General features: G+C 42.5%; 1 protein-coding gene across 1 annotated transcript in view; it reads right to left on the bottom strand.

Annotated features, from left to right (window-relative positions):
* Positions 1 to 261: 261 nt before the first annotated feature.
* Positions 262 to 14,123, bottom strand: part of LOC132828808 (gamma-interferon-inducible lysosomal thiol reductase-like) — a 67,366-nt gene continuing 53,504 nt past the window's right edge. Inside the window, exon 7 of the mRNA XM_060845944.1 lies at positions 262 to 1,441. Coding sequence (XP_060701927.1) covers positions 1,376 to 1,441 — 66 coding nt within the window. The 3' untranslated portion in view covers positions 262 to 1,375. The remainder of the gene's footprint in view (positions 1,442 to 14,123) is intronic.

Genomic DNA, 14,123 nt, shown 5'->3' on the forward strand with positions numbered 1-14,123 from the left:
ATTAATAGGGTGTCCTTGCTTTCTAAGCTATTAGGAACTTTTCAAATGTCCTTCCCCTAACCTTACTGCAATCACAATTACTTGAGTTGATCAGCCGCAGTCTAAAAAATTACCGTAGTCTGTTTTAGGCTGGCTCAGTGACACAAGGTTTGAATATAACTCATTGTAACTTGCATCTGATGAGCTGATTCAGGCTGTACCTGTATTCAATAAAATGAATATTGATTATGCTTAAGATTGGAGGCTGTCTCAGTCATGATCTCAAAACAACTCAATTTTTATTTTTATTTGACTTCAGCAGATGTAGCAAAAATGTTTCAGTTTTAAAAAATTCATTACATGTTCAATTAAAGTAACAGGTACAAAAGATGCACAACAATTTAGATTCAACCTCAAGCATCTTGCTGTTGCACCAATTTGTATTTTGATGTTCTCTGCATCGTAAATGTTTCTGCTTTCTTTCCTAAAGTAGCACCAAGGATCTGCAACCAGATTTAACTTTATTTTCCTTATTCATTTGCGGGATAAAGGCATCACAGGCCATCCATAATTATCCAGAGAGCAGGTAAGAGTCAACCACAACACAACAAAAGCAGAAGATGCTCAAAATACTCAGTATGATTGGAAGCATTTGCACAGAGAGAATCAAAGTTAACATTTCAAGTTAATGATCTTTCATCAGAATTGCTTCTTTCCTCACAGATGCTAACTGATTGAGTAATTCTGATATCTTCTAACATTTAATTCAGATTTCTAGCATCTGATGAATTTTGCTTTGGTTTTACTCATGTTGCAAAAACAGAATTCAATTTTTAATTCATATCTTTGGGACGGCATAGGGGCTCAGTGGTTAGCACTGCTGCCTCACAGCACCAAGGACCCAGGTTTGATTGCACCCTTGGGTGACTGTCTGTGCGGAGTTTGCACATTTTCCCTGTGTCTGCGTGTGTTTCCTCCGGGTGCTCTGGCTTCCTCCCACAATCCAAAAGATGCGCAGGTTAGGTGAATTTGCCGTGCTAAATTGTCCATAGTGTACAGGGATGTATAGGTTAGGTGCATTAGTTAGGGGTAAGTGTAAGATAATGGGGAATGGGTTTCAGTGTGATACTCTTCAAAGCGTCGGTGTGGACTTGTAGGGCTGTAGGGCCTGTTTCCACACTATAGGGATTCTAAGATCTTCTTGTTTGTTCGGCAGCTCATGAGAGCCAGGGGTACTCCAGAAAAGTCCAGTAGAAAATTCAAGTAGTTATAATCAATGTTCCTTAGCCACTTTCAAGCATTTCACAGCAAAGATTACTCCTGGCCTTCCAGGCAATAACATTCATTATTGCTTCCAGAGAGATGGAGTTTTATTGAAGTCATCAAATAGCCACGATTAGATCATACATTTAGGAAACGAGTTTAATCCTTTAGGTTTTGCACAAGCCTTTGGCTTCACACCCTGTAAAACAAAATGATTTTGAACATCTATCACAGCAATAAAATCGCAACAGATTCATAGTTAATATATCAGCCACCTGACTTTGTGACAACAGCAATAACTGAAGCATTGGGTTACCCTCTCATTCAATCACTTTTCCAAATGACAATTTATTCAATGATGAATTCATGAGAATCAAAATAGTTTAAGCATTGCGCTAATCCTGGTGTCTGATTACACTAATCCTCGATAGATCCTCACTGTGTGGGATGGACAAATTGCCAGAAACAGACACTAACCCACGGGGAGGATTAATGGGAGATTTGAAAGTCCTATTAAATGCCTATTTTAGGGATTGTTGATTTAACCTCTTAATATCATTTCCTAGTTCACTCCACAATGTCATTGGGATAAATGTCATTGGCAATGTGGCAGTCATCATTGGGTGCTTCAATTTACAGAGGTGCATATTATTGTGGGAGTTAAAAAACAGATGAAAATCTGTTAAAGCACAGCAGGTTAGGCAGCATCTCAGGAATGTCATTCCTGATGAAGGGCTTATGCTCGAAACGTTGAATTCCCTATTCCTGAGATGCTGCCTAACCTGCTGTGCTTTAACCAGCAACACATTTTCAGCTGTGATCTCCAGCATCTGCAGACCTCATTTTTTACTAGTTAAAAAACAGATCCCTAATCTCTAGACTCAGGTTTTATCAGATGCTCCTCAGGAGAGTTAGTGGTTAATTATAGTATCCCGGGGTAGATGTCCAAAACAATTGCAAAAATCAACAGCGAAAGAGGTCTACTTGCCAGTGGCAGTATGCTTCTCAAGGGGAACATGATAACGTAGCATCGCCCAAGCTGCAAAACTAAACTGATTTAGGTTTTTCTGGTTTGGTTAGTTTTGATAGATCAGCTTTGGCTGAAGTTCCCAATTCAGGTTCATCACTTTCACAGAGACAGAGACAGAGATACACACACACACACACACACACACACAAGGCAAGAGAGAGTCCGATAAAAGTGATAGCAACTAAAGACATTATTGCAGTATGGGGGATAAAGTTAGGGGAATGGATAGCAGAAAAAAGTAATTGGGGCAGATATTGCACAACACAAGTGAATAAACATTTTACTCACCAATTGTCATCTCTTAACAATCTCCTATTTTAATCATTCCACCATTCAAAACTACACTTTCAGGTGTCTCCGTCCTAGGCTGTACAATTCCCTCCATAAACACCTGTTTTCTTTTCTATTTTAAGATACTCCCTAAAACGTGCCGATAAAAGATTTGATCATCTGGCATAATGTCTCCCCATGTGACTCAGTGTCAAAGTATTTTAAAAAAAGTTATGTTTGGCTATGACTTGTATTTATATCAGATTTTTCCCAACATGAGCTGTTTGGAATTGAGCCACAGGCCTCAGAGTCAAGTGAGAGGCCCAAGCAGCAGTTAGAACAAAACATGGAAAATAGAAGCAACAATAGGCTATTAGATACCTCCATTCAACACAATCATGGCTGAGCTTCTACCTCCACTCTATTTTCTCAACAAGTTTTCATTTCCTTGAATCCCTTAAAGATCAAAAATTTGTCTTTCAACCTGTACTATATTCAACAATAAAGCATCCACAGTCATAGAACATAGTACAGTACAGGCCCTTTGGCCCGCGATGTTGTGCCAACTTTTTATCCTACTCTCAGATAAAATTAACCGACATACCCTTCATTTTACTACCGTCCATGTGTCTATCCAAGAGTCGCTTAAATGTATCTGGCTGTACGCAGACAGTGGTAGATGCACAGAATGTACTGCCAGCAGTGGTAGTAAAGAACCAACATCTGACATCTCCCCTCAACCTTCCTCCAATCACCTTAAAAGTATGTCCCTTTGTGATTGTCATTTCTGCTGTGGGAAAAAGTCTCTGACTAGTTGGGTAGAGATTTTTAAAGACTCAAAACATTCTGGAGAAAGATGTTTCTCTTCATCTCCGTTGTAAATGATCAACCCTTTCTCTCTTGATGTCATTCATGTTCTGAGTTTCCCAGTCAGAAGGAAATAATCTCTCAGTGTCCACCCAATCACGTCGCTTCAGTATCTTGTTTCAATGAGATCACCTGTCAATCTAATCTAAACTTTCTCAGTGAGTGTGCAATGCAAATGGCAGGGGATCCAGATCTATTTTTAAAAAAAAGTGGGCGGCACGGTGGCACAGTAGTTAGCACTGCTGCCTCACAGCGGCAGAGACCCGGGTTCAGTTCCCGCCTCAGGCGACTGAATGTGTGGAGTTTGCACGTTCTCCCCGTGTCTGCATGGGTTTCCTCCGGGTGTTCTGGTTTCCTCCCACAGTCCAAAGATGTGCGGGTCAGGTGAATTGGCCATGCTAAATTGCCCGTAATGTTAGGTAAGGGGTAAATGTAGGGCTATGGATGGGTTGCGCTTCGGCGGGTCGGTGAGGACTTGTTGGGCCGAAGGGCCTGTTTCCACACTGTAAGTAATCTAATCTTCTGCACTCCAGATAGGAGCTAGTTTACTCAGTTTCTTAAATGAGTTCAGCATCTGCTCATCCCAGAAACCAATTCAGAGAATATTCATGGAACTCCCTCTAATGCAGCATTCTTCCTATGATATGGAGACCAAACTTGCACACAATTGTCCAGGTAAGGTCCGCCTAAGCCATGGAGTTACTGTAAATAAACTTATTTGGACATGTTATGGCACATCTCTACAGAGGTGGGATTTGAACCCTGGACTCCTGATCCAGACATTGAGACACTACACTTGCATCACAAGGCCACTTTCTTTTCCCCAGACTAGTTTGGCTGAAAACTACCTAAACCCTATATAATTGTAATAATATTTTCCTTATTCCTGTACTCCAACCTCTTACATTGAAGGCTAACACACCACTTGCCTTTTTGATTACTTGCTTGTGTTCCTTGTGCAGATATACTGTAGAACCTCCATATGCAAGCAAAGCTGGAGTTAGTGGGAAATGGGGCAAAACTTTCCACTGATTGGAATCATAACTGGGGCATAGGAAGCTTGTTGAGATTTTTAGAGGTTAGTAATCTTTGTTCCAGGACATCTCTGCAGAGTGACAAGCTGCACTGCGGCACAGCAGTTAGCATTGTTGCCTCATAGCACCAGTGACCTGGGTTTAATTTCAGTCTTGGGTGACTTTATGTGTGCCGTTTGAATGCTCTCCCAGTGTCTTCACGATGTGTTCTGCGTTCCTCTCAGTCCAAAGATGTGCAGGTTAGGTGGATTGGACATGATAAAAATTGTCCCATAGTGTCCAGGGATGTGCAGGCTTGGAGGCTTAGCCATGGGAAATGCTGAGTTTCAAGGATAGGATGGAGTTTGGGAATGGGTGCGATGTTCTTTGGAGAGCTGGTACAGACTTGATGGGTCAAGTGGCCTCTTTATGAACATCATAAGGTCAGAAGTGGGGATGTTCATCAATTATTGCACAACGTTCAGCACCATTTGCAATTCCTCAGATACTAAAGCAGTCTATGTTGAAATGCAACAAAATCTGGACAATATCCAGGTTTAGGTTGTCAAGTGGCAAGTAACATTTGTACCAACTCCATTTCCAACACAAAATCATCTAACCACAACCCACTGACATCCAATGGCACGGTCATCACCAAATCCTTGACTTTCACCATACTAGAGACTACCATTGACCAGAAACTGAATTGGATTAGCTGTATAGATATAATGGCTACAACAGCAGGTCAGTGGCATGCACAAAGGGTCAGATAGAAATTTATCTATGTTCATTGACAATACAAAGCTGGTAGATATGCAGACTCTGAAGAGGACGCGAAGACACTGCAAAGAGATACAGACAAGAGGCGACAAAGAGACCGATGGAGTGTAAAGAGCATGGGGAAGTGAGAGGTTGCTCACTTTAGTCATAATAATGAAAAAGCAGAAGAACTTTTTAAAAAGATGTGAAACTTGTACCTTTTCTTTATCCATTTATAGGATGTGGGTGTTGCTGGCTGGGCCAGCATTTATTACCTGTCCTTAGTTGCCCTTGAGAAGGTGTTGGTGAGCTGCCTTTGTAAACTGTTGCAGTCTGTGTGCTGTTTGCATACCCACAACACCCTTAGGTTGAGAATTCCAGGGGTTTGACACACCAACAGTGACAGAACAGTGATATATTTCCAAATCAAGTTGATAAACTTGAAAGGGTGCAGAAAAGGATGTTGTCAGGTTTGGAAGGTATGGGCTATGGGGAGAGGCTGAATAGCTGGGGCTATTTTCCCTGGAGCATCAGACACTAGTTTAGAAAATCACAAGAGGCATGGCTAGGGTTGTCATTAGACCCTTAATTCTAGATTTTTTACGGTACTAAAATTCCACCATCTGCCATGGTAGGATTTGAACTCAGATTTCTAGGTCATGGGTTGAGTTTCTGGATTAATAGTCCAGTAACAACACTGTGAGGCCGTTGCCTCCCCGAGTGTGCAGAAAATATTTTGCTCATGGGATGTGGGCACCTATGGCTAGGCCAGAATTTAATGACCATCTCCAACTGCCCTACATTGGAATGATTTGCTCAGTAACTTCAGAGGGCAATTAAGAGTTAGTGATTTTTGAGAAGATTTGTAGCTCAGGTTGATGATAAGTATGTAAGTTAGTTCACTGAGCTGGAAGGTTTGTTTTCAGACGTCTCATCACCATACTAGGTAACATCAGCAGTGAGAGTCTCTGTAAAGCATTGGTGATATGTCCTGCCTCTCTATTTATATGTCTTGGCTTCTTAAGGTGGGTGTTGTCATTTCTGATTCTTTTTTTCAAGGGAAGGTCAATAGGTCTAAATCAATGTGTTTATTAATGGAGTTCTGGTTAGAATGCCGTGTCTCTAAGAATCCTCGCATGTGTCTTTGTTTCGCCTGTCCTAGGATATGTGTGTTGTCCCAGTCAAAGTGGTGTCCTTCTTTGTCTATATGTGTAGAAACTAGTGAGAGTGGATCGTGTCTTTTGGTGGCCAGTTGGTGTTCATGTATCCTGGTGGCAAGTTTTCTGTTAATTTATTCAATGTAGTGTTTTTTACAGTTCTTGCAAGGTATCTTGTAAATGACATTAGTTTTGCTGGTAGTATTTAATGGATCCTTTAGGTTCATTAGTTGCTATTTAAATGTGTTGGTAGGTTTGTGGATGATCATGATGCCAAGGGGTCTGAGTCTGGAAGTCATTTCTGGTGTGTCTTTGATGTAAGGTAATATGGCTCTAGTTACTGTTTGTTTGGAATTAGCAGATTGCGTCGTTGGATACCCACTTTTCTTCTGCTTATTGTAGTTCTTGGGTGCTTCAGTGTGATGTAGCTCATTGAAACAATGTCTTGATGCAGCTCCATTTGTGAGTGTTGGGATGATTGCTTCTGAAGTATATGGTCCATTTGTGGTTTTTTTTCTGTAGATGCTGGTTTGAAGCTCTCCATTAACTGTACATCAACTGTCATGTCTAGAAATGGGAGTATGTTGTCATTCTCCTCCTCTTTTGTGAACTGCCAAAATATTATTGATGGTGTTGTATGTTTCCTCTAATTTGTTCCATTTGTGATGATGAAGGTGTCAGTGATGTAGTGGACCCAAAGTTTGGGTTGGATAGATAGGAGAGCAGCTCGTTCAAATCTCTGCATTCCTGCTTCCACTATGAGCCCAGATATTGGTGATCCCATGGGTGTACCATTGGCTTGTTTGTAGGTTTTGTTATTGAATATGAAGTGGGTGGTGCGGCACAGGTCCACCAGCTTGAGGATGTTGTCTTTGCTGATGAGGTTGGTGCGGTCTGGTGTTTGTGGTCCTAGTTTCTGAGTAGTGATACCAGTGCTTCTTTTGCCAGGATGATGTTAATGGATGTGAAAAGGGCTGCACTGTTAAAGGAGACCATTATTTGGTCCTCTTCTATCTTGGTGCCTTTGACGGTGTTCAGAAATTCATGGGTGGAGTGAATGGAGAGGTGTGAATCTTCAATTAGGTGTTTTAGTTTTTGGTGAAGTTCTTTGTAGTCTATATGTTGGTGTACCAGGTAGGGAGACTATGGGTCTGAGGGAGGCCCCCTGGTTGTGCATTTTTGGTAATCCATAGAAGCATGGTGTGTTGGATCCATCTGGTTCCATGTTTTGGAAGTCTGTCCTGTTTAATTCTCCTGATTTTATGTGTGTTCAAAAGGATGAGATTCTGTTTAATAGCCATGTGTTTGGGTCTGTCGCCACTTGCTGGTAAGTGTCAGTATCTGCAAGCAGAGCATTTGCCTTTTTAAGGTAATCGGATTTTTAAAAAAATAATGATCATGCGCCCCTTGTGTGCAGGTAGGATAACAATGTTTTTGTCTTTAACTTTTTCTAAGGCTTTATTTTCTTGAGCATTAATGTGTTTTCTTCCTTTTTTCGACCTAATGAGACATACCATTAACACTTCACCAGAGACTCACTGATGACCTTACTTAGCATGGTGATGAAACATCTGAAAACAAACCTTCAAGATCAGCAAGGCAATTAAAAGTATACCATTTTGCTCTGGGCCCAGAATCACATGTAGGTCAGACTGAGAAAAGATGGCAAATTTTCTTCCCTAAAGAACAGTAGAATACTAGTTGGGTTTTATGACAATGGAAACACAGCCACAATTGGGCTAGCTCTTAATTCCAGATTTTTGTTGAAATCAGATTTAACCATTAACCTGGTCATTGATGACAGAAAAAGAGGAGGAGGGCATGATCAATGGTGCTGATGTGGAGATGGCTGAGAATGTCATGTGATGATCACCAACCATCTGCTAATACAACTGTCAAGAAAGCACAACAATGTCTCTACTTCCTGAGGAGGCTGAGGATATTCAGCATGCCTGTAAAGACTCTGACCAATTTTTATAGATAGAATCATAGAATCCCTACAGTGTGGAAGCAGGTAATTTGGCTCATTGAGTCTATACCTACTTCCAAAGAGCAACCCACCCTATTATGCTCCATTTCCCATGGACAACACACCTAACCAGCATATCTCTGGACTATGGGATGAAACCGCAGCATCCAGAAGAAACCCACGCAGACTCGGGGAGGATGTGCAAAGTCCAACATGACTGCACCATAGAAAGCATTCTTTCTGGATGCAGCTTGGCTTGGTACGGCACCTGCTCTGCCCAGCACAATGAGAAACTACAGAGAGTTATGAACACAGCTCAGTCCATCACATAAACCAACCTTCCAACCTTTGACTCCATCTACACTTCTCACTGCATCAGGAAGGCAGCCAACATCAAAGACCCCTCCTACCCTGATTATAACCTTTTTCAAACTCCTCCATCAGGCAAAGACACAAACGCTTAGACACACATACCACACATACCAAGAGATTCAAGAACAGCTTCTTTCCACTGTTATTAAACTTCTGACTGGACCTCTCAAATTTTAAACTTAACATTGATCTTGCTCTTTGTGTACCTTCTCTGCAGCAGTAACATTGCATGCTTCACTCTATTCTATTACCCTAATGCACTTTGTATGTTGTGATCTGTCTATAGTGCACACAAAACTTTTTAATGTATCTAGGTGCATGTGACAACAATAAATCAAATCAATAAGCATCAATTATGGCCTTATGAATTTAAATCCATATCCCCAGAACATTATAGCCTAGGCCTTTGGATTTCTAATCCAGTCACATGACTACAATGTCACTGTTTCCTCTAAATGGTTTTAAGCGATCAAAGATTTCAGTTTCGTGGATGGATTGGTAAAGCTGGAACTTTTCTACTTAGGGGAAGGGTTGAGAGAAGATTTAACAGAGGTGTGCAATAATGAGGGGCCTGGGCAGTCAATAAAGAAATTATTTCAGATTTGGCAGAAGGAATTGGAACTAGAGAATATCAATTTAAGGTGATTGACAAAGAAGCAATAGTGACATGAAGAAAATCATTCTTTATCAAGCACCAATCGTAAGGAATCCCTTGACAGTTGTTATATTTGATGGCACAATAATAAGTAGAAAAACACATTGAAAATAGGACATAAGGAAGTTAAAAAGGGGTATAGATAGGTTTGTTGGATAAAGGTGTGGTATGTAGCGTATAACGCAGGACAATGTGAAATAATCAATTTTGGCAGGAAGAATAGAATAAAGCATATTAACTAAGTGGTGAGATATCACAGAGTCAGAAAGTCAGAGATGTACATGACAGAAACAGATCCTTCGGTCCAACTTATCCATGCCAACCAGATATCCTAAATTAGGCTCATCCCATTTGTTAGTATTTAGCCCATATCCCCCTAAACCCTTCCTATCCAGATGTCTTTTAAATGTTGTAATTGTACCAGCCTTACCACTTCCTCTGGCAGCTCATTCCTTACACACATCACACTGCGTGAAAAGGTTATCTTTTAAGTTGGTCACCCCTAAAGCTCAGGACAAGGATAGATGGGTTACAGTTAGGGGGAGGAAAGGGGACAGACAGACAGTGCAGAGATCCCCTGTGGACATTCCCCTCAGCAATAAGTACACTGTTTTGGATACTGCTGGGGGGGATGATCTACCAGAGGAAAGCCCTAGCAGTCAGTTCTCTGGCACTGAGCCTGACACTGTGGCAAAGAAGGGAAGGGGGCAGAATAGGAAAGTACTCGTGGTAGGGGACGCGATAGTTAGGGGAATCAACAGGAGATTTTGGGTCAGGATCGGGATTCCCGGAAGGTACGTTGCCTCCCTGGTGCCAGGGTCCGGGACGTCTCCAATCGGGTGTATAATGTTCTGAAAGGGGAGGGCGATCAGCCAGAAATCTTGTTACATATTGGCACCAGGAAAAGGATCGAGGATATAAAAAGTGATTTCAGGGAGTTAGGGTGGAAGTTGCAAAGCAGAACGAACAGAGTAGTGTTCTCTAGTTTACTACCGGTGCCACGAGATAGCAAGGCGAGGAACAGGGAGCGGGCACAGCTTAACACGTGGCTGCACAGCTGGTGTAGGAGGGAGGGCTTCAGAGATGTAGATAATTGGGATGCCTTCTGGGGAAGGTGGGACCTGTACAAGAAGGATGGGTTGCATCTGAACTGGAAGGGGACCAACATCCTGGGTGGAAGGTTTGCTCGAATAGTTCGAGAGGGTTTAAATTAGTATGGCAGGGGGTGGGAACCTGAGCTGTATACCGAAGGTGAGAGTTGATGCAGATGAGGCAATAGCCAGAGGTAGACCAGCTAGTGGGAAGGATTTTCCTGGGAAGGAACCACGGGATCAGTTAAAGTGTGTTTGCTTGAACGCAAGGAGTATCAGGAATAAAAGTGATGAACTTAGAGCATGGGTCAGTACCTGGTGTTATGGTGTTGTGGCCATATCAGAGACATGGGTTTCTCAGGGGCAGGAATGGTTGCTTGATGGTCCAGGGTTTAGAGCATTTAAAAAGAATAGGGAGGGGGGAGAAAGAGGAGGGGGTGTAGCACTCCTAATCAGAGATGATATCACAGCTACAGAAGCTTCCATTGTTGAGGAAGATCTGCCTACCGAGTCAGTATGGGTGGAAATTAGGAACAGCAAGGGAGCAGTCACCTCGTTAGGGGTTTACTACAGGCCCCCAATAGCAGCAGGGAGATGGAAGAAAGCAGAGGTCGGCAGATTTTGGAAAAGTGTGGACGTAGTAGGGTTGTTGTAATGGGTGACTTTAACTTTTCCAATATTGATTGGAACCTCCTTCGAGCAGAAGATTTGAATGGAGCTGTTTTTGTAAGGTGTGTTCAGGAGGGTTTCCTAACTCAGTACGTTGACAGGCCGACGAGGGGAGAGGCCATTCTAGATTTAGTGCTCAGAAACGAGCCCGGGGCAAGTATCAGATCTTGTGGTGGGAGAGCATTTTGGTGATAGTGACCACAACTGCCTCACATTCTATATATCTATGGAGAAGAGGGGTTTAGGCAAAATGGGAGGATATTTAATTGGGGAAGAGGAAACTACGATGCGATTAGACATGAGTTAGGAAGCATGGACTGGGAGCAATTGTTCCATGGTAAAGGCACTATAGACATGTGGAGACTGTTTAAGGAACTGTTGTTGCAAGTGATGAATAAATATGTCCCTCTGAGACAGGCAAGAAGTGGTAAGATAAAGGAACCTTGGATGGCGAGAGCGGTGAAGCTTCTCATCAAAAGGAAAAAGGTAGTACCAGCCTCACCACTTCCTCTGGCAGCTCATTCCTTACACACATCCCACTGCGTGAAAAGGTTATCTTTTAAGTTGGTCACTCCTAAGGCTCAGCACATGGATAAATGGGTTACAGGTGGAGGAAGCTAGGGTCAAGCTCAGCTCTACAGGATTACAGGCAGGCGAGGAAGGAGCTCAAAAATGGTCAGAGGAGAGCCAGGATGGGGCACGAGAAATGCTTGGCAGAACGGATTAGGGAGAACACAAAGGTATTTTACACTTATGTGAGGAATAAGAGAACGGTCAAAGAAAGAGTAGGGCTGATCAGGGATAGCATAGGGAATTTATGTGTGGAGTCTGAGATGGTAAGGGAAGCCTTAAATGAGTTTTTTGCTTCTGTCTTTAAGAAAGAAATGGACTTTGTAGTGAATAAAACCTTTGAAGAGCAAGTGTGCCTGTTGAAATGGATAGAGATAGAGGAAGCTGATGTGCCCAAAATTTTGTCAAACATTAAGATTGACAAGTCGCCAGGCCTGGACCAGATTTGTCCTCGGCTGCTTTGGGAAATGAGAAATGTAGTTGCTTCGCCACTGGCGAAGATCTTTGCATCCTCGCTCTCCACCAGAGTCGTACCTGAGGACTGGAGAGAGGTAAATGTAATTCCTCTCTTCAAGAAAGGAAATAGGGAAATCCCCGGCAATTACAGACCAGTAACTCCCACGTTTATCGTCTGCAAGGTGTTAAAAGGATTCTGAGGAATAGGATTTATGACCATCTGGAAGAGCATGGCTTGATTAAATGCAGTCAGCACAGCTTTATGAGGGGCAGGTCATGCCTCACAAACCTTATCGAGTGCTTTGAGGATGTGACTAGAAAAGTTGATGAGGGTCAAGCTGTGGATGTGGTGTATATGGACTTCAGCAAGGCATTTGATAAGGTTTCCCACGATAGGCTCATTCAGAAGATCAGGAGGAATGGGATTCATGGAATATTGCTGTCTGGATACAGAATTGGTTGGCCAACATAAGACAGTGAGTGATAGTAGAAGGAAAATATTCTGCCTGGAGGTCTGTGGTGAGTGGTGTTCCACAGGGCTCTGTCCTTGGGCCTCTATTGTTTGTAATTTTTATTAATGACTTGGATGAGGGGATTGAAGGATGGGTCAGCAAGTTTGCAGATGGCACAAGGATTGGAGGTGTCATTGAGAGTATAGAGGGATGTTGTAGGCTGCAGCACGACATTGACAGGATGCAGAGATGGGCTGAGAGGTGGCAGATGGAGTTCAACCTGGATAAATGCGAGGTGATGCATTTTGGAAGGTCGAATTTGAAAGCTGAGTCCAGGATTAAGGATAGGATTCTTGGCAGTGTGGAGGAACAGAGGGATCTTGGGGTGCAGGTACATAGATCCCTTGAAATGGCCACCCAAGTGAACAGGGTTGTTAAAAAAGCTTATGGTGTTTTGACTTTCATTAACAGGGGGATTGAGTTTAAGAGTTGTGAGATCTTGTTGCAGCTCTATAAAACTTTGTTTAGACCGCACTTGGAATACTGCGCCCAGTTCTGGTCGACCTAATATAGGAAAGATGTGGATGCTTTGGAGAGGGTTCAGAGGAGGTTTACCAGGATGCTGCCTGGAATGGAGGGCTTATCTTATGAAGAGAGGTTGACTGAGCTCGGACTTTTTTCATTGGAGAAAAGCAGGAGGAGAGGGGACCTAATTGAGGTATACAAGATAATGAGAGGCATAGATAGAGTCGATAGCCAGAGACTATTTCCCAGGGCAGAAATGACTGACATGAGGGGTCATAGTTTTAAGTTGGTTGGAGGAAAGTATAGAGGGGATGTCAGAGGCGGGTTCTTTATGCAGAGGGCATGGAATGCGTTGGCAGCAGCAGTTGTGGAGGCTGGGTCATTGGGGACATTTAAGAGACTCCTGGACATGCATATGGTCACAGAAATTTGAGGGTGCATACATGAGGATCAATGGCTGGCACAACATCGTGGGCTGAAGGGCCTGTTCTGTGCTGTACTGTTCTATGTTCTATGTTCTAAGTCCTTTTAAATCTTTAAGCTCTGAGATGCTAAGGAATCTGGGTGTCTTGTGTATACTTTGTTAATGTTAAGTGTGCAGGTCTTAAATAATTATGAGAATTGTGAGAAACAAAGCTCACTCACTTCAATAATTTCAGACCGAGACAAGATCTGAATCAGTAGTGTCATTTATTTCACACTTGCAAGTGGGTGTGATGTCCACAAGGCAGGGACAAAACACACTGAATTCAACAAATACTCGATATTAATATTATTTGGTTCCTACATAATTTTTTCTTATTTTATTGTTTCCCCCCATTTATATCCTCCACTTCCCTAAGACCGGTACCCATTACTCCTGTCTATCTCTTGTCTTATCCGGCCTTGTCTGTGACAAAATGCTTATTTCTGGCCTCACAAGGCCATTTGACCTCATCCTGCTGTGGGTTATTGTTAGGCATTTCTTGCCTTACCATTATCTACTCCCTCCATCTGTGCTGCCCCTCACAGCATCTTATCACTAAG

Source organism: Hemiscyllium ocellatum, chromosome 28 (assembly GCF_020745735.1).
Source record: "Hemiscyllium ocellatum isolate sHemOce1 chromosome 28, sHemOce1.pat.X.cur, whole genome shotgun sequence".
Lineage (NCBI taxonomy): Eukaryota > Metazoa > Chordata > Chondrichthyes > Orectolobiformes > Hemiscylliidae > Hemiscyllium > Hemiscyllium ocellatum.